General features: G+C 47.0%; 1 protein-coding gene across 6 annotated transcripts in view; it reads left to right on the forward strand.

Annotated features, from left to right (window-relative positions):
• The window catches only part of MAP4K3 (mitogen-activated protein kinase kinase kinase kinase 3), a 150,720-nt gene that overhangs the window by 30,934 nt on the left and 93,274 nt on the right, over positions 1-26,512 (forward strand). For 4 of the 6 annotated variants that reach the window (XM_073339816.1, XM_073339812.1, XM_073339813.2 and 1 more), the window contains exons 4-6: positions 4,994-5,058; positions 8,669-8,724; positions 26,451-26,498. In XM_073339816.1, the coding sequence (XP_073195917.1) occupies positions 4,994-5,058; positions 8,669-8,724; positions 26,451-26,498 (169 nt within the window). Of the gene's footprint in view, positions 1-4,404; positions 4,429-4,993; positions 5,059-8,668; positions 8,725-9,446; positions 9,493-26,450; positions 26,499-26,512 lie in introns of those variants that run through there. The other 2 variants (XM_073339815.1, XM_073339818.1) reach the window with 2 other exon arrangements.

A 26,512-nucleotide genomic window follows, 5' to 3' on the forward strand; every position in this document is an offset into this window, starting at 1 on the left:
TCCTTAAATTACTGTGGTTTACTTTCAACCTTTAACTCCATTTTAACAAAACATTTTGTCTGGGAATATATTTAGCTGTTGGGAGCTGCTGCCAGACAAACTACCTGTGAGAAGGTAGAGTGGGCAGACGATCTTGTAATTTGTCAAAAGAAAGGGTGAGAGTCCTGTGCAGGAGAAGGCAAGAGAAACTGTTAGAGGTTGAGGGTGGCTTAGAAAAGGATGTAGGAAGGGAAGGTTGGAATAGAGAGGCTTAGCACCAAAATGAAAGGAGAAGATCAATTTCAGTGTTTGAATATTTTCTTCTGATTTGATTTTTGGAAGTGTTTTATCCTTGACTTTTTCAGTCAGGAAACTGAAAGTTAGTATGTTGTCACAAGTCTATCCTCTCTCCTTGTCCTCATGTTTGTCATTTTATTAATCTCTGCTATAGTATTTAAGACAGACCTATCTAGAAAATGTAACTGTCACACTGGAGAGACTCATGACCATGAGTGCCTACCTCAGAGCAGACTGTCAAAAACAGTGCAGACACCCCAAACTGATGGTATGTTCTACAATTAGATTTCGCCAACTCAGTAACAAGTATGAACTCCTGGATCACTGTACTAATCTTAACATGGAGTCACAGACAGACCCCGTGGGCTCTCCTGTCTATCTTGTCACCCAAGCAATCTGGACTCAGTGATAAATGGCCAATTACACCAAAAATCACACACTATTCAGGTTGACAAGAGACAAATACTTACCCCAGATCAGTTGGTACCCTAGATCTTACACCAAAGAACACTGGTAGCCAATCCTGTAATAAACTATCTAAAGGTTTATTAATGAGGAAAAAGAAATTAGTTATTTATAGGTTAAAGCAACCAAGCATATATACACAAATGAGTTACCGTGTATAATTCGTAAAGATGACAGAGATGTAGTAATCAGTCAAGTCAAAATGTCTTTCAGGGAGGACCCAGGGGTAACCCCTGGGGATCTCTGCTTTAGTTTATTGTCTCTGGTCCTGTGAGAGTGCAAACAGCGAAGAGATGACAAATTTCCTTGTAACCCTGTTTAATCTTTTACATTTGGCCTTCTGGTCTGTGGGAGGAGCTCCATTGCACATAGCATTTCTAAAGTGTTGTTGGATCATTCAGCAATCCTTAGTATTGTCATGTTTCTTAGCTCAAGTGATCATGAGCTAATTCAGTTCAAACTGAATGGAAGGATTAACAAAAATAAATCTGCAACTAGGGTTTTTGATTTCAAAAGGGCTGACTTTCAAAAATTAAGGAAATTAGTTAGGGAAGTGGATTGGACTGAAGAATTTATGGGTTTAAAGGTAGAGGAGGCCTGGGATTATTTTAAATTAAAGCTGCAGAAGCTATCGGAAGCCTGCATCCCAAGAAAGGGGAAAAAATTCATAGGCAGGAGTTGTAGACCAAGCTGGATGAGCAAGCATCTTAGAGAGGTAATTAAGAAAAAGCAGAAAGCATATAGGGAGTGGAAGAAGGGAGGGATCAGTAAGGAAAGCTACCTTATTGAGGTCAGAATATGTAGGGATAAAGTGAGACAGGCTAAAAGTCAAGTAGAGTTGGACCTTGCAAAGGGAATTAAAACCAATAGTAAAAGGTTCTATAGTCATATAAATAGGAAAAAAACAAAGAAAGAAGAAGTGGGACCGCTAAAAACTGAGGATGGAGTGGAGGTCAAGGATAATCTAGGCATGGCCCAATATCTAAACAAATACTTTGCCTCAGTCTTTAATAAGACTAAAGAGGATCTTAGGGATAATGGTAGCATGATAAATGGGAATGAGGATATGGAGGTAGACATCACCATATCTGAGGTAGAAGCGAAACTCAAACAGCTTAATGGGGCTAAATCGGGGGGCCCAGATAATCTTCATCCAAGAATATTAAAAGAATTGGCACAAGAAATTGCAAGCCCATTAGCAAGAATTTTTAATGAATCTGTAAATTCAGGGGTTGTACCATATGATTGGAGAATTGCTAACATAGTTCCTATTTTTAAGAAAGGGAAAAAAAGTGATCCAAGTAATTATAGGCCTGTTAGTTTGACATCTGTAGTATGCAAGGTCTTGGAAAAAATTTTGAAGGAGAAGGTAGTTAAGGACATTGAAGTCAATGGTAAATGGGACAAAATACAACATGGTTTTACAAAAGGTAGATCGTGCCAAACCAACCTGATTTCCTTCTTTGAGAGAGTAACAGATTTTTTAGATAAAGGAAACGCAGTGGATCTAATTTATTTAGATTTTAGTAAGGCGTTTGATACTGTGCCACATGGGGAATTATTAGTTAAATTGGATAAGATGGGCATCAATAGGAAAATTGAAAGGTGGATAGGGAATTGGTTAAAGGGGAGACTACAACGGGTCCTACTGAAAGGTGAACTGTCAAGTTGGAGGGAGGTTACCAGTGGAGTTCCTCAAGGATCAGTTTTGGGACCAATCTTATTTAATCTTTTTATTACTGACCTGGGCACAAAAAGTGGGAGTGTGCTAATAAAGTTTGCAGATGATACAAAGCTGGGAGGTATTGCTAATTTAGAGAAGGACAGGGATACCCTACAGGAGGATCTGGATGACCTTGTAAACTGGAGTAATAGGAATAGGATGAAATTTAATAGTGAGAAGTGTAAGGTCATGCATTTAGGGATTAATAACAAGAATTTTAGTTATAAGCTAGGGACGCATCAACTAGAAGTAACGGAGGAGGAAAAGGACCTTGGAGTATTGGTTGATCATAGGTTGACTATGAGCTGCCAATGTGATATGGCTGTGAAAAAAGCTAATGTCGTCTTGGGATGCATCAGGAGAGGTATTTCCAGTAGGGATAAGGAGGTTTTAGTACCGTTATATAAGGCACTGGTGAGACCTCACCTGGAATACTGTGTGCAGTTCTGGTCTCCCATGTTTAAGAAGGATGAATTCAAACTGGAACAGGTACAGAGAAGGGCTACTAGGATGATCCGAGGAATGGAAAACTTGTCTTATGAAAGGAGACTCAAGGAGCTTGGCTTGTTTAGCCTAACTAAAAGAAGGTTGAGGGGAGATATGATTGCTCTCTATAAATATATCAGAGGGATAAATACCAGAGAGGGAGAGGAATTATTTAAACTCAATACCAATGTGGACACAAGAACAAATGGATATAAACTGGCCACTAGGAAATTTAGATTAGAAATTAGACGAAGGTTTCTAACCATCAGAGGAGTGAAGTTTTGGAATAGCCTTCCGAGGGAAGTAGTGGGGGCAAAAGATCTATCTTGCTTTAAGATTAAACTCGATAAGTTTATGGAGGAGATGGTATGATGGGATAACATGGTTTTGGTAATTAAATATTCATGGTAAATAGGCCCAATGGCCTGTGATGGGTTTTTAGATGGGGTAAGATCCAAGTTACCCGGGAAAGAATTTTCTGTAGTATCTGGCTGATGAATCTTGCCCATATGCTCAGGGTTTAGCTGATCGCCATATTTGGGGTCGGGAAGGAATTTTCCTCCAGGGCAGATTGGAAGGCCCTGGAGGTTTTTCGCCTTCCTCTGTAGCATGGGGCACGGGTCACTTGCTGGAGGATTCTCTGCTCCTTGAGGTCTTCAAACTACAATTTGAGGACTTCAATAGCACAGATATAGGTGTGAGGTCTTTTTTAGGAGTGGTGGGTGAAATTCTGTGGCCTGCGTTGTGCAGGAGGTCAGACTAGATGATCATAATGGTCCCTTCTGACCTAAATATCTATGAATCTATGAATCTATGAATGGCCTGTTTAATCTTGATAGACCTCCTTAATGGGCAGGGGGAGGAGAGGTCCTTGATCCCGTGCTTGGGTTCACAAGTTCAGAGCAAACATTTTCAAAGTTTTAAAGCAAAACTTGCATATTTCTTTATAGCATGGAATACAGACATTACAAGTGAGATTAATGCATGTAGCAATTTACAAGCATTTCATAGAGTCTAAACATTAAATACATTATTATAAGAATAATATCTATTTTGAACAAAATTAACATACAGGTGAGCTCCTTTGGTTTCCACTGTGAGTTTGTCAGTTCTTAGCTAAAGCCTACGGCCTTAACTAGAGCTGGCACTGGTTTAGCAACAACTCAGGAACTAATTCTAGTTGGTGTACTGAACACACTTATAAACAATTCTTGTACTCTGTGTGGGATGAACCCACTCAGTCAGTTATGGCTCTTAGGATAGGATGAATCACATTTTTATAGCCTCTTTTTATCCTCAGGTTCATTTGATTCAGTCAGTTTTATAGATAGAGAAAAGAGCATTTCTCTGCATTTTAAATTGTCATTCACTGAAGATCATATTCTTTTTATCTTTCATTTCTGATAGTGTTGTGGTGGACGTTACATGTTTCTGAAGTGCACCATATTAGACCTGTATCTTCCACAACACTTCTAAAAGTAATTTTTATAAATTTTTAAAAAATTACATTATCAGTGGAAAAAATTTTTAAAAAATGAAGCTCTGTTTTAGTATTCAAATTTTCTCCAAATGTGTCTTCTGTAAAGCAAGCCTTTGTGAGAACTAGTTGATCATTCCATTCTTCTGGTTTTTAGAGAGGGAAAATCCTTGGGCTGTGGTAAGCCGTTATCCTGCCAGTCAGATTGAGGGAGTGGTAGTAACCCAGTGTTTGCATTCTCTCAACTGTTACTACAGAAAGCAAATTAGCCATTGAGTAGGAAGTAAATTTCCCTTGGTAGTCCATTCTTAGGCATTTTAAAGCACGCGCACACATGCTTCATTCTTATTGTTCCCCCAATTTATTGCATTAATATGAAGTTCTTGGATGTTTGTTTTAAGTGCATATTTTTAGTATCATATAGCATAGATACTTTCTGTTTTCATTTGTACCTGCATAATATGTAGGCTTGTTATATTCTGTTGCCTAATGTTTAAGACTTTTGAATTATCTGTAATAGTCCAAGTTGTAAATATGGAAGGCTAATGAATGCTTTTACTTTTTAGGCGAGATAAGCTATGGATTTGCATGGAGTTTTGTGGAGGTGGTTCTCTACAGGACATTTATCATGGTAAGCCATCACTGCGCATCTGTGAAAGCTAAATATAACTTGTTAGACGAATGTATAGTTACAGTATTTACAGGGTTAAAAATGAAAGTTTTTAAATGGTGAACATTGTTTACTTATGTCTTAGGATATATTATAACCATTTAATGACAATTTTAACTTGTTTAAGGACAAATAGCAGTTTATATATTAGAAAAGTACCAGTTTGCCAAAACAAACAAAATTAACTACATATTTTTAAAGAAGGACTGTGCTGGTAAGAGAGAGATAACTTGTGTGTTTTGATATACTGCTCCCTTGTTTGTCTTTAATTTTACAATATTTCTAATGTAAAAAATAAAATGAACATGCTTCCAGTCATGCAATTTTAGCATATCCACTTTTCTTCCAAGTTCGTATGAGCTTGGCTTTACTATATTACACATTATTACCTGTATATAGCTTGTATATTGGACCTATCATCATGAATGGTGTTGCTTGCATAGATAGATTGTTATGTACATTGATATTTGTATTAGAGTAGTGCTTAGAGGGTCTAAACAGGAATCAGGGCTTCATGCTGGGTGCTGTAAAGATGCAAAATACAAAGATAATCCCTGATCCAAACAGTTTACAAAACATGGTTTAAGATTAGATGCAACAGTTGGGCAAAACACTTAGGAGTTGGGAGGCGAATGATAAGGTAACAGTGAAATGAGCAATCCTCTGAAAACATCATGTATTGTTGCAAAAGTGAAAGGTTGCACTGTTGGACAAGAGTACAGCCCAGTTAAAAAGGGTCTTAGCTGAATGTGGAATGTTAATTGCTAGCTTTATTTGCATTACATTAGTTAAATCTATCGCTAAGGCTGTAAAAAAGTTGATTTTTTTTTTTTTGTTCAAAAATTGTGGCCACAGTTTGTTAAAGCTGTGGTTCAAGGCATAAACACTACCTTCCAAAGTAGAGCAGCAGCACAGAAGAGATGACTCATGTCCTGGTTGGCTCTCAAAGGCAAGCATGATGGCGGGGAGGCTGGGGCAAATATAAGTGAGTGGTGCAATCTGGCACACAGGGTCACAATACCACTGAAATTTGTGATAACTGTAAAAGGTAAAAGTTGTAGTTTCTGCAACAAAATTGCAGCCCGTAATTTTCTTACAGCCCTATCTATCACACAATGGCAAGAATACATTAGTTGATAGAAATACATATTTATGTTAGAAAAGGCTTTGAAAAATGTTAGGATAATGGAAATATAAGAACAAGGATTTTATCACTCTGGCACTGGGACCTGCATGAAAGGGACAATATTCGAGGTAGCAAACGGGGATTTAATTGCAGCCCTGAAACAATCTTTCCAGATAAAGATCCACCCTAGGAACCTTCAAGCCACCAATATCTAAATTACAAAGACTTCTGTTGGAATTATTATTTATGCCAGCTATTACCACGACACTAGTTTAACCATAAATTCCTTTACTAAATCCAAAGGTCAAATGGGTATTTATGTAACTGCTCTAAACATGCTTACAACGCCTAAATAATAAGCAATTTACTACATCCAAACTGTAATAGAACATTGATAAGTACTTGATCAAGATACTTACAAACAGGCTACACCGAGAGGTGCATAGACCTATATTGGTCTGCTCCAACTTGGTCAGACAGTTTCTAGCAATGAACCCTGTAAGAGTTTACTTTTTTATACCCTTTAACAGACAAGTGGTGTCATTGCCAATTACTGTCTTCAGCTAAAATCCAGTTAGAGACAGTCCACCCTTATTTTTCAGTCTTAATCCAGATAAGACTTACAACCTCCTATCTTCCCAAGGCCTTTCTTCCCCTCCTTGTTGACCAGTTTTTCCATTGCACCTGGGTTCACATAGGGTTTAACACTGGTATGCGGGCTGGGATGGTTTATGCTGGATCCCTTTAAGACAGATTCTTTTTGTCTTATTTAAAACCATCTGCAGTCACCCCTGTCAGTCAGAAGCCTTCTTTTTAGAAAAATTTCCCTTATCTCGTTAGTTAATCTTTGAACCTGGCATCCTCCCTACTGCATTCCTTCTGGCCTTATAACTCATTATTTTCAAGGCCTGTCTTCTACTTGCTAGTCAAGGCCTTTCTTTACAACACACAGATACTAATCAAACTTAAGCTAACTCTAATTCTTTAATTTCATATTTATCCCACAACTTCCCAGCCAGTAGTATCATCTTCTGCACTGGAAAAGTAAAACAGCATACATACCTTCAGGTTTATCTCATAACAGTAATCAAACTGAAGGATCATTTTACATGCTCTGATCATTATAATGACCCAAGAAGTTATCTGAGTGGCCAACTCTGTCCTTGGCATTTCTGCTAACATTGATAAGAGCGTCAACTGTGATAATTTTTGTGATGTGGAAGACCTGCTCACTAGGAAATGAGCTTATTTCACATAAGTGGGTTGAACAGATGTCCTGTAGTAATGCTTTCCTGTAACTACTGATTTTGGCTTCAACCCTGCTATTTAGAGTGGAAGACTCTGTACTCGTTTAACTAATTTCCAAGCCATGTCTCAGTCCAATCAGACCTCAGGCCTCAACAATTAAATCCTTAGGCTATGTCTACACTACAATTAAACACCCACTGCTGACTCATGTCCGCTGACTTGGGCCCATGGGACTCGAGCTAAGGAACTGTTCAGCTGCAGTGTAGACGTTTGGGCTTGGGCTGGAGCCTGGACTCTGGGACTCTACCCGCTTGTGCGGTCTGAGGCTGGGCTCCCACCCACACCCAAACATTTACACTGCAATTAAACAGCCCCTTAGACTGCGCCCTGCTGGGTATGGCTACGCTTTCATAAAAGACGTGTGGCACGGCCACGTCTGGCCTGGGTCAACTGTCTCTAGACCTGTAAGCCTGTGGGGATGGATATCAGAGCCCAAGCTCCAGCCCAAACCCAAACATCTACACTAAAATTTGTAGCCTGGCAGCTTGAACCCTGTGAGCCCAAGTCTGTTGACCTCTGCTCTGAGACTTGGCGTCGCTGTTTTTCTGTTGCAATGTAGGTGTACCCTAAGAGGTAACACCAAAGGATTTCCGTATACTCTAGTTCCCTGGTAATTATATTTCTCAAAATATCCATGCATTCGTGTCATTTAGTTATCCAGATTTACCTGATTCCAGAACTCCATGCTTCCAAAATGTAAGTCCTATTTTATTTGAAGATCCTCAGGAAAGGGAAGACCGATTTAGATTTGTTCTCAAGTTTCATATTGCAAGGTGGTGTGTTTTGTGTGAAGATTGGGAGTTTCAAAGGAGCCTAAGCAAGTTAAGCACCCAGCTTCTAATAGATTTCAGTGGGACGTGAGCACCTAACTCTCTTAATCTCCTTTGAGAAATCCCAGCCTCCATCTATATTTCTTCTGTTTACTTCGTCAAATTCGAAAAGTTTGTGAGGAGGGTTGCTATTCTTTTTTAGAATCATTTAGTTTCAGGGTAAAAATGGTACAACTGGAGCCACAGAACATAGACTAGTGCTTCTGTGTGTGTCTGCTGAACTTGTGCGAATCACAACACCAGGAAAAAATTAAACAATTTTTGTGTTTAAAAAAAAAAATTAAAAAGTATATTTTCTTTCTTGCAGTGACTGGACCACTTTCAGAACAGCAGATTGCCTATGTTAGCAGAGAAACACTACAGGTAGCGAACATTCTAATTTGTACATAATTTAATCTTCTGGGAAAAATAAAAGGACTAAAAACATCTGATCATCTGGAAGAGTCATGTTAATACCAAGTTTCAGAGTAACAGCCGTGTTAGTCTGTATTCGCAAAAAGAAAAGGAGTACTTGTGGCACCTTAGAGACTAACCAATTTATTTGAGCATAAGCTTTCGTGAGCTACAGCTCACTTCATCGGATGCATACTGTGGAAAGTGTAGAAGATCTTCTTTTATACACACAAAGCATGAAAAAATACCTTCCCCCACCCCACTCTCCTGCTGGCAATAGCTTATCTAAAGTGACCACTCTCCTTATAATGTGTATGATAATCAAGGTGGGCCATTTCCAGCACAAATCCAGGGTTTAACAAGAACATCGGGGGGAGGGAGGGGTTTAGGAAAAAACAAGGGGAAATAGGTTACCTTGCATAATGACTTAGCCACTCCCAGTCTCTATTCAAGCCTAAGTTAATTGTATCCAATTTGCAAATGAATTCCAATTCAACAGTTTCTCGCTGGAGTCTGGATTTGAAGTTTTTTTGTTGAAGAATTGCAACTTTCATGTCTGTGATTGCGTGACCAGAGAGATTGAAGTGTTTTCCGACTGGTTTATGAATGTTATAATTCTTGACATCTGATTTGTGTCCATTTATTCTTTTACATAGAGACTGTCCAGTTTGACCAATGAACATGGCAGAGGGGCATTGCTGGCACATGATGGCATATATCACATTGGTGGATGTGCAGGTGAACGAGCCTCTGATAGTGTGGCTGATGTGATTAGGCCCTGTGATGGTGTCTCCTGAATAGATATGTGGGCACAGTTGGCAACGGGCTTTGTTGCAAGGATAGGTTCCTGGGTTAGTGGTTCTGTTGTGTGGTATGTGGTTGCTGGTGAGTATTTGCTTCAGGTTGGGGGGCTGTCTGTAGGCAAGGACTGGCCTGTCTCCCAAGATTTGTGAGAGTGTTGGGTCATCCTTCAGGATAGGTTGTAGATCCTTAATAATGCGTTGGAGGGGTTTTAGTTGGGGGCTGAAGGTGACGGCTAGTGGCGTTCTGTTATTTTCTTTGTTAGGCCTGTCCTGTAGTAGGTGACTTCTGGGAACTCTTCTGGCTCTATCAGTCTGTTTCTTCACTTCCGCAGGTGGGTATTGTAGTTGTAAGAATGCTTGATAGAGCTCTTGTAGGTGTTTGTCTCTGTCTGAGGGGTTGGAGCAAATGCGGTTGTATTGCAGAGCTTGGCTGTAGACGATGGATCGTGTGGTGTGGTCGGGGTGAAAGGTGGAGGCATGTAGGTAGGAATAGCGGTCAGTAGGTTTCCGGTATAGGGTGGTGTTTATGTGACCATTGTTTATTAGCACTGTAGTGTCCAGGAAGTGGATCTCTTGTGTGGACTGGACCAGGCTGAGGTTGATGGTGGGATGGAAATTGTTGAAATCATGGTGGAATTCCTCAAGGGCTTCTTTTCCATGGGTCCAGATGATGAAGATGTCATCAATATAGCGCAAGTAGAGTAGGGGTGTTAGGGGACGAGAGCTGAGGAAGCGTTGTTCTAAGTCAACCATAAAAATGTTGGCATACTGTGGGGCCATGCGGGTACCCATAGCAGTGCCGCTGATCTGAAGGTATACATTGTCCCCAAATGTAAAATAGTTATGGGTAAGGACAAAGTCACAAAGTTCAGCCACCAGGTTAGCTGTGACATTATCGGGGATAGTGTTCTTGACGGCTTGTAGTCCATCTTTGTGTGGAATGTTGGTGTAGAGGGCTTCTACATCCATAGTGGGCAGGATGGTGTTATCAGGAAGATCACCGATGGATTGTAGTTTCCTCAGGAAGTCATAGAATCATAGAATATCAGGGTTGGAAGGGACCCCAGAAGGTCATCTAGTCCAACCCCCTGCTCAAAGCAGGACCAATTCCCAGTTAAATCATCCCAGCCAGGGCTTTGTCAAGCCTGACCTTAAAAACCTCTAAGGAAGGAGATTCTACCACCTCCCTAGGTAACGCATTCCAGTGTTTCACCACCCTCTTAGTGAAAAAGTTTTTCCTAATATCCAATCTAAACCTCCCCCACTGCAACTTGAGACCATTACTCCTCGTTCTGTCATCTGCTACCATTGAGAACAGTCTAGAGCCATCCTCTTTGGAACCCCCTTTCAGGTAGTTGAAAGCAGCTATCAAATCCCCCCTCATTCTTCTCTTCTGCAGGCTAAACAATCCCAGCTCCCTCAGCCTCTCCTGATAACTCATGTGTTCCAGTCCCCTAATCATTTTTGTTGCCCTTCGCTGGACTCTCTCCAATTTATCCACATCCTTCTTGAAGTGTGGGGCCCAAAACTGGACACAGTACTCCAGATGAGGCCTCACCAATGTCGAATAGAGGGGAACGATCACGTCCCTCGATCTGCTCGCTATGCCCCTACTTATACATCCCAAAATGCCATTGGCCTTCTTGGCAACAAGGGCACACTGCTGACTCATATCCAGCTTCTCGTCCACTGTCACCCCTAGGTCCTTTTCTGCAGAACTGCTGCCTAGCCATTCGGTCCCTAGTCTGTAGCTGTGCATTGGGTTCTTCCGTCCTAAGTGCAGGACCCTGCACTTATCCTTATTGAACCTCATCAGATTCCTTTTGGCCCAATCTTCCAATTGGTCTAGGTCCTTCTGTATCCTATCCCTCCCCTCCAGCGTATCTACCACTCCTCCCAGTTTAGTATCATCCGCAAATTTGCTGAGAGTGCAATCCACACCATCTTCCAGATCATTTATGAAGATATTGAATAAAACCGGCCCCAGGACCGACCCTTGGGGCACTCCACTTGATACCGGCTGCCAACTAGACATGGAGCCATTGATCACTACCCGTTGAGCCCGACAATTTAGCCAGCTTTCTACCCACCTTATAGTGCATTCATCCAGCCCATACTTCCTTAACTTGCTGACAAGAATACTATGGGAGACCGTGTCAAAAGCTTTGCTAAAGTCAAGAAACAATACATCCACTGCTTTCCCTTCATCCACAGAACCAGTAATCTCATCATAAAAGGCGATTAGATTAGTCAGGCATGACCTTCCCTTGGTGAATCCATGCTGGCTGTTCCTGATCACTTTCCTCTCATGCAAGTGCTTCAGGATTGATTCTTTGAGGACCTGCTCCATGATTTTTCCAGGGACTGAGGTGAGGCTGACTGGCCTGTAGTTCCCAGGATCTTCCTTCTTCCCTTTTTTAAAGATTGGCACTACATTAGCCTTTTTCCAGTCATCCGGGACTTCCCCGGTTCGCCACGAGTTTTCAAAGATAATGGCCAGTGGCTCTGCAATCACAGCCGCCAATTCCTTCAGCACTCTCGGATGCAACTCGTCCGGCCCCAGGGACTTGTGCACGTCCAGCTTTTCTAAATAGTCCCTAACCGCCTCTATCTCCACAGAGGGCTGGCCATCTCTTCCGCATTTTGTGATGCCCAGCGCAGCAGTCTGGGAGCTGACCTTGTTAGTGAAAACAGAGGCAAAAAAAGCATTGAATACATTAGCTTTTTCCACATCCTCTGTCACTAGGTTGCCTCCCTCATTCAGTAAGGGGCCCACACATTCCTTGGCTTTCTTCTTGTTGCCAACATACCTGAAGAAACCCTTCTTGTTACTCTTGACATCTCTGGCTAGCTGCAGCTCCAGGTGCGATTTGGCCCTCCTGATAACATTCCTACATGCCCGAGCAATATTTTTATACTCTTCCCTGGTCATATGTCCAACCTTCCACTTCTTGTAAGCTTCTTTTTTATGTTTAAGATCCGCTAGGATTTCACCATTAAGCCAAGTTGGTCGCCTGCCATATTTACTATTCTTTCGACTCATCGGGATGGTTTGTCCCTGTAACCTCAACAGGGATTCCTTGAAATACAGCCAGCTCTCCTGGACTCCTTTCCCCTTCAAGTTAGTCCCCCAGGGGATCCTGGCCATCCGTTCCCTGAGGGAGTCGAAGTCTGCTTTCCTGAAGTCCAGGGTCCGTATCCTGCTGCTTACCTTTGTTCCCTGCGTCAGGATCCTGAACTCAACCAACTCATGGTCACTGCCTCCCAGATTCCCATCCACTTTTGCTTCCCCCACTAATTCTACCCGGTTTGTGAGCAGCAGGTCAAGAAAAGCACCCCCCCTAGTTGGCTCCTCTAGCACTTGCGCCAGGAAATTGTCCCCTACGCTTTCCAAAAACTTCCTGGATTGTCTATGCACCGCTGTATTGCTCTCCCAGCAGATATCAGGAAAATTAAAGTCACCCATGAGAATCAGGGCATGTGATCTAGTAGCTTCCGTGAGCTGCCGGAAGAAAGCCTCATCCACCTCATCCCCCTGGTCCGGTGGTCTATAGCAGACTCCCACCACTACATCACTCTTGTTGCACACACTTCTAAACTTAATCCAGAGACACTCAGGTTTTTCTGCAGTTTCGTACCGGAGCTCTGAGCAGTCATACTGCTCCCTTACATACAGTGCTACTCCCCCACCTTTTCTGCCCTGCCTGTCCTTCCTGAACAGTTTATAACCATCCATGACAGTACTCCAGTCATATGAGTTATCCCACCAAGTCTCTGTTATTCCGATCACGTCATAGTTCCTTGACATCACCAGGACCTCCAGTTCTCCCTGCTTGTTTCCAAGGCTTTGTGCATTTGTATATAAGCACTTGAGATAACCTGTTGATCGCCCCTCATTGCCAGTATGAGGCAGGAGCCCTCCCCTCACAGACATTCCTGCCTGTGCTTCCTCCCGGTATCCCGCTTTCCCACTTACCTCAGGGCTTTGGTCTCCTTCCCCCGGTGAACCTAGTTTAAAGCCCTCCTCACTAGGTTAGCCAGCCTGCTGGCAAAGATGCTCTTCCCTCTCTTCGTAAGATGGAGCCCGTCTCTACCCAGCACTCCTCCTTCATGGAACACCATCCCATGGTCAAAGAAACCAAAGCCTTCTCTCCGACACCATCTGCGTAGCCATTCGTTGACTTCCACGATTCGACGCTCCCTACCTAGGCCTTTTCCTTCCACGGGGAGGATGGACGAGAACACCACTTGCGCCTCCAACTCCTTTATTCTTCTTCCTAGAGCCACATAGTCCGCAGTGATCCGCTCAAGGTCATTCTTGGCAGTATCATTGGTGCCCACGTGGAGAAGCAGGAAGGGGTAGCGATCCAAGGGCTTGATGAGTCTCGGCAGTCTCTCCGTCACATCACGAATCTTAGCCCCTGGCAAGCAGCAGACTTCTCGGTTTTCCCGGTCAGGGCGGCAGATAGATGACTCAGTCCCCCGGAGGAGAGAGTCCCCGACCACCACCACCCGCCTTCTCCTCTTGGGGGTGGTGGTCGTGGAACCCCCAACCTCAGGACAGCGCATCTCATGCCTTCCAACCAGCGGAGTCTCCTTCTGCTTTCTCGCCCCAGACATATCATCTGGTCCACTCTCCGCAACGATACCTGTGGAGAGAACATGAAAGCGGTTAGTTACCTGTGTCTGTGTTACTGGAACCCGGACATTCCGCTTACCTCTTCTGGAGGTCACATGTTGCCAAGCTTCTTCACTGGTCTCTTGGCTCCTCTGTGCAACCTGCTCTATATCTGTAGAGCTTTGTGCCCCTAGAAGCCTATCCTGAGTTTCGTCCAGGAAATCCTCAGTTTCCCGTATGCAACGCAGGGTTGTTATCTGTTGCTCCAGACCTTCAATCTTCTCTTCCAATATGGAGACCAGCTTGCACTTTGTACAGACAAAGTCGCTTCTGTCCTGTGGAAGAAAGACAAACATGGCACATCCAGTGCAGGTCACAACAGCTGAACCCCCCCCTTCCATATCACCTTCCTACTATGAGCTTCCTCAGAGCGGTTTGCAAGACGTAAGCCTCACTGGGCTCCCTCCAGGCGAACTCCCAGGCAAACTCCTGCTGTGTGCTGCTCTGCTGTCCCCGCTGCTCAGCTGGTTCTCCGCCGCTCAGCTGGTTCGGGAAGCTCTGGCTATTTTTAAACAGCCAGGCTTCCCTGTCGCAAACAGACAGACACCCTACTGCCCGCCCCCTGCAGGCTAGCAGCCAATCAGACACTCACTCCGGCTCTCACACTGCCCCCCCAGCAAACACACGCTCGGATACTTCCTCAGCAAGCAAACAAACACAGACTCGGATACTTACCAGTCCCAGGCAAACTCCTGCTGTGTGCTGCTCTGCTGTCCCCGCTGCTCAGCTGGTTCTCCGCCGCTCAGCTGGTTCGCGAAGCTCTGGCTATTTTTAAACAGCCAGGCTTCCCTGTCGCAAACAGACAGACACCCTACTGCCCGCCCCCTGCAGGCTAGCAGCCAATCAGACACTCACTCCGGCTCTCACACTGCCCCCCCAGCAAACACACGCTCGGATACTTCCTCAGCAAGCAAACAAACACAGACTCGGATACTTACCAGTCCCAGGCAAACTCCTGCTGTGTGCTGCTCTGCTGTCCCCGCTGCTCAGCTGGTTCTCCGCCGCTCAGCTGGTTCGCGAAGCTCTGGCTATTTTTAAACAGCCAGGCTTCCCTGTCGCAAACAGACAGACACCCTACTGCCCGCCCCCTGCAGGCTAGCAGCCAATCAGACACTCACTCCGGCTCTCACACTGCCCCCCCAGCAAACACACGCTCGGATACTTCCTCAGCAAGCAAACAAACACAGACTCGGATACTTACCAGTCCCAGGCAAACTCCTGCTGTGTGCTGCTCTGCTGTCCCCGCTGCTCAGCTGGTTCTCCGCCGCTCAGCTGGTTCGCGAAGCTCTGGCTATTTTTAAACAGCCAGGCTTCCCTGTCGCAAACAGACAGACACCCTACTGCCCGCCCCCTGCAGGCTAGCAGCCAATCAGACACTCACTCCGGCTCTCACACTGCCCCCCCAGCAAACACACGCTCGGATACTTCCTCAGCAAGCAAACAAACACAGACTCGGATACTTACCAGTCCCAGGCAAACTCCTGCTGTGTGCTGCTCTGCTGTCCCCGCTGCTCAGCTGGTTCTCCGCCGCTCAGCTGGTTCGCGAAGCTCTGGCTATTTTTAAACAGCCAGGCTTCCCTGTCGCAAACAGACAGACACCCTACTGCCCGCCCCCTGCAGGCTAGCAGCCAATCAGACACTCACTCCGGCTCTCACACTGCCCCCCCAGCAAACACACGCTCGGATACTTCCTCAGCAAGCAAACAAACACAGACTCGGATACTTACCAGTCCCAGGCAAACTCCTGCTGTGTGCTGCTCTGCTGTCCCCGCTGCTCAGCTGGTTCTCCGCCGCTCAGCTGGTTCGCGAAGCTCTGGCTATTTTTAAACAGCCAGGCTTCCCTGTCGCAAACAGACAGACACCCTACTGCCCGCCCCCTGCAGGCTAGCAGCCAATCAGACACTCACTCCGGCTCTCACACTGCCCCCCCAGCAAACACACGCTCGGATACTTCCTCAGCAAGCAAACAAACACAGACTCGGATACTTACCAGTCCCAGGCAAACTCCTGCTGTGTGCTGCTCTGCTGTCCCCGCTGCTCAGCTGGTTCTCCGCCGCTCAGCTGGTTCGCGAAGCTCTGGCTATTTTTAAACAGCCAGGCTTCCCTGTCGCAAACAGACAGACACCCTACTGCCCGCCCCCTGCAGGCTAGCAGCCAATCAGACACTCACTCCGGCTCTCACACTGCCCCCCCAGCAAACACACGCTCGGATACTTCCTCAGCAAGCAAACAAACACAGACTCGGATACTTACCAGTCCCAGGCAAACTCCTGCTGTGTGCTGCTCTGCTGTCCCCGCTGCTCAGCTGGTTCTCCGCCGCTCAGCTGGTTCGCGAAGCTCTGGCTATTTTTAAACAGCCAGGCTTCCCTGTCGCAAACAGACAGACACCCTACTGCCCGCCCCCTGCAGGCTAGCAGCCAATCAGACACTCACTCCGGCTCTCACACTGCCCCCCCAGCAAACACACGCTCGGATACTTCCTCAGCAAGCAAACAAACACAGACTCGGATACTTACCAGTCCCAGGCAAACTCCTGCTGTGTGCTGCTCTGCTGTCCCCGCTGCTCAGCTGGTTCTCCGCCGCTCAGCTGGTTCGCGAAGCTCTGGCTATTTTTAAACAGCCAGGCTTCCCTGTCGCAAACAGACAGACACCCTACTGCCCGCCCCCTGCAGGCTAGCAGCCAATCAGACACTCACTCCGGCTCTCACACTGCCCCCCCAGCAAACACACGCTCGGATACTTCCTCAGCAAGCAAACAAACACAGACTCGGATACTTACCAGTCCCAGGCAAACTCCTGCTGTGTGCTGCTCTGCTGTCCCCGCTGCTCAGCTGGTTCTCCGCCGCTCAGCTGGTTCGCGAAGCTCTGGCTATTTTTAAACAGCCAGGCTTCCCTGTCGCAAACAGACAGACACCCTACTGCCCGCCCCCTGCAGGCTAGCAGCCAATCAGACACTCACTCCGGCTCTCACACTGCCCCCCCAGCAAACACACGCTCGGATACTTCCTCAGCAAGCAAACAAACACAGACTCGGATACTTACCAGTCCCAGGCAAACTCCTGCTGTGTGCTGCTCTGCTGTCCCCGCTGCTCAGCTGGTTCTCCGCCGCTCAGCTGGTTCGCGAAGCTCTGGCTATTTTTAAACAGCCAGGCTTCCCTGTCGCAAACAGACAGACACCCTACTGCCCGCCCCCTGCAGGCTAGCAGCCAATCAGACACTCACTCCGGCTCTCACACTGCCCCCCCAGCAAACACACGCTCGGATACTTCCTCAGCAAGCAAACAAACACAGACTCGGATACTTACCAGTCCCAGGCAAACTCCTGCTGTGTGCTGCTCTGCTGTCCCCGCTGCTCAGCTGGTTCTCCGCCGCTCAGCTGGTTCGCGAAGCTCTGGCTATTTTTAAACAGCCAGGCTTCCCTGTCGCAAACAGACAGACACCCTACTGCCCGCCCCCTGCAGGCTAGCAGCCAATCAGACACTCACTCCGGCTCTCACACTGCCCCCCCAGCAAACACACGCTCGGATACTTCCTCAGCAAGCAAACAAACACAGACTCGGATACTTACCAGTCCCAGGCAAACTCCTGCTGTGTGCTGCTCTGCTGTCCCCGCTGCTCAGCTGGTTCTCCGCCGCTCAGCTGGTTCGCGAAGCTCTGGCTATTTTTAAACAGCCAGGCTTCCCTGTCGCAAACAGACAGACACCCTACTGCCCGCCCCCTGCAGGCTAGCAGCCAATCAGACACTCACTCCGGCTCTCACACTGCCCCCCCAGCAAACACACGCTCGGATACTTCCTCAGCAAGCAAACAAACACAGACTCGGATACTTACCAGTCCCAGGCAAACTCCTGCTGTGTGCTGCTCTGCTGTCCCCGCTGCTCAGCTGGTTCTCCGCCGCTCAGCTGGTTCGCGAAGCTCTGGCTATTTTTAAACAGCCAGGCTTCCCTGTCGCAAACAGACAGACACCCTACTGCCCGCCCCCTGCAGGCTAGCAGCCAATCAGACACTCACTCCGGCTCTCACACTGCCCCCCCAGCAAACACACGCTCGGATACTTCCTCAGCAAGCAAACAAACACAGACTCGGATACTTACCAGTCCCAGGCAAACTCCTGCTGTGTGCTGCTCTGCTGTCCCCGCTGCTCAGCTGGTTCTCCGCCGCTCAGCTGGTTCGCGAAGCTCTGGCTATTTTTAAACAGCCAGGCTTCCCTGTCGCAAACAGACAGACACCCTACTGCCCGCCCCCTGCAGGCTAGCAGCCAATCAGACACTCACTCCGGCTCTCACACTGCCCCCCCAGCAAACACACGCTCGGATACTTCCTCAGCAAGCAAACAAACACAGACTCGGATACTTACCAGTCCCAGGCAAACTCCTGCTGTGTGCTGCTCTGCTGTCCCCGCTGCTCAGCTGGTTCTCCGCCGCTCAGCTGGTTCGCGAAGCTCTGGCTATTTTTAAACAGCCAGGCTTCCCTGTCGCAAACAGACAGACACCCTACTGCCCGCCCCCTGCAGGCTAGCAGCCAATCAGACACTCACTCCGGCTCTCACACTGCCCCCCCAGCAAACACACGCTCGGATACTTCCTCAGCAAGCAAACAAACACAGACTCGGATACTTACCAGTCCCAGGCAAACTCCTGCTGTGTGCTGCTCTGCTGTCCCCGCTGCTCAGCTGGTTCTCCGCCGCTCAGCTGGTTCGCGAAGCTCTGGCTATTTTTAAACAGCCAGGCTTCCCTGTCGCAAACAGACAGACACCCTACTGCCCGCCCCCTGCAGGCTAGCAGCCAATCAGACACTCACTCCGGCTCTCACACTGCCCCCCCAGCAAACACACGCTCGGATACTTCCTCAGCAAGCAAACAAACACAGACTCGGATACTTACCAGTCCCAGGCAAACTCCTGCTGTGTGCTGCTCTGCTGTCCCCGCTGCTCAGCTGGTTCTCCGCCGCTCAGCTGGTTCGCGAAGCTCTGGCTATTTTTAAACAGCCAGGCTTCCCTGTCGCAAACAGACAGACACCCTACTGCCCGCCCCCTGCAGGCTAGCAGCCAATCAGACACTCACTCCGGCTCTCACACTGCCCCCCCAGCAAACACACGCTCGGATACTTCCTCAGCAAGCAAACAAACACAGACTCGGATACTTACCAGTCCCAGGCAAACTCCTGCTGTGTGCTGCTCTGCTGTCCCCGCTGCTCAGCTGGTTCTCCGCCGCTCAGCTGGTTCGCGAAGCTCTGGCTATTTTTAAACAGCCAGGCTTCCCTGTCGCAAACAGACAGACACCCTACTGCCCGCCCCCTGCAGGCTAGCAGCCAATCAGACACTCACTCCGGCTCTCACACTGCCCCCCCAGCAAACACACGCTCGGATACTTCCTCAGCAAGCAAACAAACACAGACTCGGATACTTACCAGTCCCAGGCAAACTCCTGCTGTGTGCTGCTCTGCTGTCCCCGCTGCTCAGCTGGTTCTCCGCCGCTCAGCTGGTTCGCGAAGCTCTGGCTATTTTTAAACAGCCAGGCTTCCCTGTCGCAAACAGACAGACACCCTACTGCCCGCCCCCTGCAGGCTAGCAGCCAATCAGACACTCACTCCGGCTCTCACACTGCCCCCCCAGCAAACACACGCTCGGATACTTCCTCAGCAAGCAAACAAACACAGACTCGGATACTTACCAGTCCCAGGCAAACTCCTGCTGTGTGCTGCTCTGCTGTCCCCGCTGCTCAGCTGGTTCTCCGCCGCTCAGCTGGTTCGCGAAGCTCTGGCTATTTTTAAACAGCCAGGCTTCCCTGTCGCAAACAGACAGACACCCTACTGCCCGCCCCCTGCAGGCTAGCAGCCAATCAGACACTCACTCCGGCTCTCACACTGCCCCCCCAGCAAACACACGCTCGGATACTTCCTCAGCAAGCAAACAAACACAGACTCGGATACTTACCAGTCCCAGGCAAACTCCTGCTGTGTGCTGCTCTGCTGTCCCCGCTGCTCAGCTGGTTCTCCGCCGCTCAGCTGGTTCGCGAAGCTCTGGCTATTTTTAAACAGCCAGGCTTCCCTGTCGCAAACAGACAGACACCCTACTGCCCGCCCCCTGCAGGCTAGCAGCCAATCAGACACTCACTCCGGCTCTCACACTGCCCCCCCAGCAAACACACGCTCGGATACTTCCTCAGCAAGCAAACAAACACAGACTCGGATACTTACCAGTCCCAGGCAAACTCCTGCTGTGTGCTGCTCTGCTGTCCCCGCTGCTCAGCTGGTTCTCCGCCGCTCAGCTGGTTCGCGAAGCTCTGGCTATTTTTAAACAGCCAGGCTTCCCTGTCGCAAACAGACAGACACCCTACTGCCCGCCCCCTGCAGGCTAGCAGCCAATCAGACACTCACTCCGGCTCTCACACTGCCCCCCCAGCAAACACACGCTCGGATACTTCCTCAGCAAGCAAACAAACACAGACTCGGATACTTACCAGTCCCAGGCAAACTCCTGCTGTGTGCTGCTCTGCTGTCCCCGCTGCTCAGCTGGTTCTCCGCCGCTCAGCTGGTTCGCGAAGCTCTGGCTATTTTTAAACAGCCAGGCTTCCCTGTCGCAAACAGACAGATACCCTACTGCCCGCCCCCTGCAGGCTAGCAGCCAATCAGACACTCACTCCGGCTCTCACACTGCCCCCCCAGCAAACACACGCTCGGATACTTCCTCAGCAAGCAAACAAACACAGACTCGGATACTTACCAGTCCCAGGCAAACTCCTGCTGTGTGCTGCTCTGCTGTCCCCGCTGCTCAGCTGGTTCTCCGCCGCTCAGCTGGTTCGCGAAGCTCTGGCTATTTTTAAACAGCCAGGCTTCCCTGTTGCAAACAGACAGACACCCTACTGCCCGCCCCCTGCAGGCTAGCAGCCAATCAGACACTCACTCCGGCTCTCACACTGCCCCCCCAGCAAACACACGCTCGGATACTTCCTCAGCAAGCAAACAAACACAGACTCGGATACTTACCAGTCCCAGGCAAACTCCTGCTGTGTGCTGCTCTGCTGTCCCCGCTGCTCAGCTGGTTCTCCGCCGCTCAGCTGGTTCGCGAAGCTCTGGCTATTTTTAAACAGCCAGGCTTCCCTGTCGCAAACAGACAGACACCCTACTGCCCGCCCCCTGCAGGCTAGCAGCCAATCAGACACTCACTCCGGCTCTCACACTGCCCCCCCAGCAAACACACGCTCGGATACTTCCTCAGCAAGCAAACAAACACAGACTCGGATACTTACCAGTCCCAGGCAAACTCCTGCTGTGTGCTGCTCTGCTGTCCCCGCTGCTCAGCTGGTTCTCCGCCGCTCAGCTGGTTCGCGAAGCTCTGGCTATTTTTAAACAGCCAGGCTTCCCTGTCGCAAACAGACAGACACCCTACTGCCCGCCCCCTGCAGGCTAGCAGCCAATCAGACACTCACTCCGGCTCTCACACTGCCCCCCCAGCAAACACACGCTCGGATACTTCCTCAGCAAGCAAACAAACACAGACTCGGATACTTACCAGTCCCAGGCAAACTCCTGCTGTGTGCTGCTCTGCTGTCCCCGCTGCTCAGCTGGTTCTCCGCCGCTCAGCTGGTTCGCGAAGCTCTGGCTATTTTTAAACAGCCAGGCTTCCCTGTCGCAAACAGACAGACACCCTACTGCCCGCCCCCTGCAGGCTAGCAGCCAATCAGACACTCACTCCGGCTCTCACACTGCCCCCCCAGCAAACACACGCTCGGATACTTCCTCAGCAAGCAAACAAACACAGACTCGGATACTTACCAGTCCCAGGCAAACTCCTGCTGTGTGCTGCTCTGCTGTCCCCGCTGCTCAGCTGGTTCTCCGCCGCTCAGCTGGTTCGCGAAGCTCTGGCTATTTTTAAACAGCCAGGCTTCCCTGTCGCAAACAGACAGACACCCTACTGCCCGCCCCCTGCAGGCTAGCAGCCAATCAGACACTCACTCCGGCTCTCACACTGCCCCCCCAGCAAACACACGCTCGGATACTTCCTCAGCAAGCAAACAAACACAGACTCGGATACTTACCAGTCCCAGGCAAACTCCTGCTGTGTGCTGCTCTGCTGTCCCCGCTGCTCAGCTGGTTCTCCGCCGCTCAGCTGGTTCGCGAAGCTCTGGCTATTTTTAAACAGCCAGGCTTCCCTGTCGCAAACAGACAGACACCCTACTGCCCGCCCCCTGCAGGCTAGCAGCCAATCAGACACTCACTCCGGCTCTCACACTGCCCCCCCAGCAAACACACGCTCGGATACTTCCTCAGCAAGCAAACAAACACAGACTCGGATACTTACCAGTCCCAGGCAAACTCCTGCTGTGTGCTGCTCTGCTGTCCCCGCTGCTCAGCTGGTTCTCCGCCGCTCAGCTGGTTCGCGAAGCTCTGGTTCTGGTTCTGGTTCGCGAAGTGGTGTCTCGAAGGTAGCTGGGAGTGCTGGTAGCGTAAGGCCTGAGGAAGGAGTCTACATAGCCAGACAGTCCTGCTGTCAGTGTGCCAATGCCTGAGATGATGGGGCACCCAGGATTTCCAGGTTTATGGATCTTGGGTAGTAGATGGAATATCCCAGGTCGGAGTTCCAGGGGTGTGTCTGTGCGGATTTGATCTTGTGCTTTTTCAGGGAGTTTCTTGAGCAAATGCTGTAGTTTCTTTTGGTAACTCTCAGTGGGATCAGAAGGTAATGGCTTGTAGAAAGTGGTGTTGGAGAGCTGTCGAGCAGCCTCTTGTTCATATTCCGACCTATTCATGATGACAACAGCACCTCCTTTGTCAGCCTTTTTGATTAAGATGTCAGAGTTGTTTCTGAGGCTGTGGATGGCATTGTGTTCCGCATGGCTGAGGTTATGGGGCAAGTGATGCTGCTTTTCCACAATTTCAGCCCGTGCACGTCGGCGGAAGCACTCTATGTAGAAGTTCAGTCTGCTGTTTCGACCTTCAGGAGTCCACCTAGAATCCTTCTTTTTGTAGTGTTGGTAGGGAGGTCTCTGTGGATTAGTATGTTGTTCAGAGGTATGTTGGAAATATTCCTTGAGTCGGAGACGTCGAAAATAGGATTTTAGGTCGCCACAGAACTGTATCATGTTCTTGGGGGTGGAGGGGCAGAAGGAGAGGCCCCGAGATAGGACAGCTGCTTCTGCTGGGCTGAGTATAGTTGGGTAGGTTAACAATATTGCTGGGTGGGTTGAGGGAACCATTGCTGTGCCCCTTGTGGCATGTAGTAGTTTAGAAAGTTTAGTGTCCTTTTTCTTTTGTAGTTACTCTATCTTTTGCTAAAGAGAAGATCCTGTATAATAGCCTTCACAAAATGTAGAATTATTCTGTCATCTGGTTCAAGTTATTGCAGAGCTGTTTAAAAGAAGGTTAGGACCTTTCATCTTCCCTGTAGTCATGAAATTGGCAGTGGAAGATTGAAGACTGGGAGAAGCTGTTAAATTTGAATTAAAAATGAAGCAACTACATATGCATTTGTCCATGTGTGCATAATTGCATTAAATAAGATATTTGATTTATACCATAGATCAGTAGAGAATTTGAAAACTCAGTTTTGGATATGTAAATGAGTTATTGGTCTTTTCTTAGAAAATATACCCATATGTCTTAGTTTATTTACAGGATACATATTTCTTTGTTTAGAAAACTCCAGGCAACAGTGTGTGGTCTCTTGCATTTAGTTATTGTTTTGGGGAAACTTTGATTCCATTTTATTCTTCTAGTCTGAGAGTCTTGAGATCTCTCTCAAATGGGGCATTTCTTTAGCTATATAGGATGAGATTTTTGGGGTTATTAATTTTTGATTGTTTGAGAAAATAACATGTTCTCCTTTAGTGTGTCTTTATTGCTTTGGAAAAATAAATGAAGTACCTCACACACACATTATTGGAATGTTTTATGAATGAATGTTTTTGTAGATTATGAAATTGTCCCTTAATGCATGTATGATATTAAAACTACAATATTTTGACAAAATATAACATTCATAGGTTCTAATATGTTTAAAATAAGCAAAATTTATAGTTCAGTCATCCTCATCAATCAAAAGTCTGAGGAAAATATATCTTGTATCACTCCCTATAAGTCAACAGGCTTAGTCCAAGGCCTCCAAAACCAAGGTGGGAAATCGAGGTCCCATTGAAGTTGATAGAAGTTTTGCCACCGCCTTCAGTGGGGCCAGAATTTCACCGTGGGGTGCCTAAAGTTAGGCTACAAGTCCATGTTTAGGAATCTTAAAAAAGGGAATTTATTTCACAAGTGCTTCCCAGCAGCTCCCATTGAAATCAGCAGGAGGGGCTGTGTAGTCATCACTTTTGGAAATCTGTTCACTTAGGTGCCTAAATACGGACTTTTAAGGGTCTACCGTTAGGCATCTGGTTTCTGAAGCCTTGGCCGTGCGTTCTTTTAGATCAGTGTTGGAAGTGAGCGAATTGTTGACCCAGTTCTGCAACAGCCCCAAGACATTTAAATCTAGGGGCTATTAGTAAAACTGTTGAAGCTGATGTCAGCTGTATTTCTATAAGAAAATACCTATTTCTCCAAAGATACTCATTCCCACGTTTGGGTCCAGGTCCTTGCATGCACACATGGTGGGAATTCTCATTTCAAAAATCTGAATTGCTGGTTCCAGCTGGTTGTGTTGCATGCCAACGATGCTCAGGAACCTAGATTCCCTTTGGTGCCCCAATGATCTGTTCTTTTCTCTCATGGTCGATTTAAGGAGTTCCAGTCGGGAGCACTGACTAGCTCTCCAGCTAAATTGCATTCAGGCTATTGATGAGCTGACAAAAAAGGGAAAAACACCTCCCAAAAGCATATCCTTGCTAGTGCTCCTATCTGTCTAGGTATTTATGCCATGCTCATCATCTGAGCAGCTAACAAATCTTAGACAATCCCTATCTTTTTGTCCTCCACCAGTCAGTGGTTTGCTTTTATCACTGTATGAAGGCTATTTCAAAGAAGTGGGGCTTATTTTTGAATATGAAGATGGTAATATTCACAGTAGTCCCAGTTTTTTCCAACCATGAGTTCTGTAGTCTTGGTCCACTTGCCAAAGTAGGTCTCTGTCCCACACTTAAGTGTTTCTGTCTTGAGTTCTGGAGAAATGTAGCCATTATAAGAGTTCGTAACTGCCAAGAGTGAGACAGTTCAACTGCAGCCAATCTCAGAGGATTTTGGAACCTTGTACTTGATTCTGGCTACTCACTGAATACAGTGCAGAGAGTGGAACACTGAAGCTGGTGTGCTCTCAGTAGCCTGCGTTGTCATCAGGATCAATTTCTTCCCGTTCATCCCACCACCTTTTGATGTTCAAGTCTGGATGCATTGCTGAGGCACTGTGGGTCAGCCCCAAGCAGCTTCTCTGCTCGGTGGTGTTTAGACATGAGTATTTTTAGCTACAGTTCTCTCAGAGCCTTTAGCTGAACTTAGTCTTATGTGCAGTTGATGCTCTCCAATTTTGTATTCTTTATCATTTCAAATATGGACGAAGAAAGCTGGTTCACTGAATTCAGGAATGCCATGATTGTAGTCATACAATTTCCCTTATGGATGTTCAGTATTATGTTTTTTGGTTCAACAATGACCATGATTGACTGGAGTGCACCATCCGTTCTTGGATATTAACTCATTCCATGTGTCAGATCCTGGAGGAAGCACCTAAAATGCCCCCTACAGAAATTCCACTAAGTTTGATAAATAGACCAGAGTTGAGCTTCTGCATTGGGCACAAAGGCTCTATACACTTGGGGGTTAATTGAAAATCTGTATCTAAGCACATGATCTATACAATAGGTGTATAACTAGTGGACACTGAGATAAAGCAGTGATAGATACTTTAGAAATATCTAAATGTTGCACAACAGAAATGGCACTCTACATGCCCAGGACAATATTCTCACTCTCCTTGTGTTCCTGGTATGAATGTGGTGCTCTTTATATTTATTTACTGATCTTTTCCCCTGTTCATTCTTTGTCCTATCTCTAAATTGGCTGCTGCTGGATAAGTACAGTTTGAATGTATGATTGTTAAAATCTAGAGTTTCATTCTCATATCACAACCAGCCAAAACAGTATTTATTAACTTCAGTAAATCACTGAATTGTATCCTAAACCTTATTCTTTTAATCTAGTAAATAATTTTCTGTAAAATGAAAAATGTTTAAGGCTAAATAATGGTGTAAGTATTTTCTTTAACTAAAGACCTTGTTCTTAAACTGCAGGGATTATATTATCTTCATAGTAAAGGAAAAATGCACAGAGACATAAAGGTAAGTCAATTTGT

Source organism: Lepidochelys kempii, chromosome 3, assembly GCF_965140285.1.
Source record: "Lepidochelys kempii isolate rLepKem1 chromosome 3, rLepKem1.hap1, whole genome shotgun sequence".
In the NCBI taxonomy this organism is placed as follows: domain Eukaryota; kingdom Metazoa; phylum Chordata; order Testudines; family Cheloniidae; genus Lepidochelys; species Lepidochelys kempii.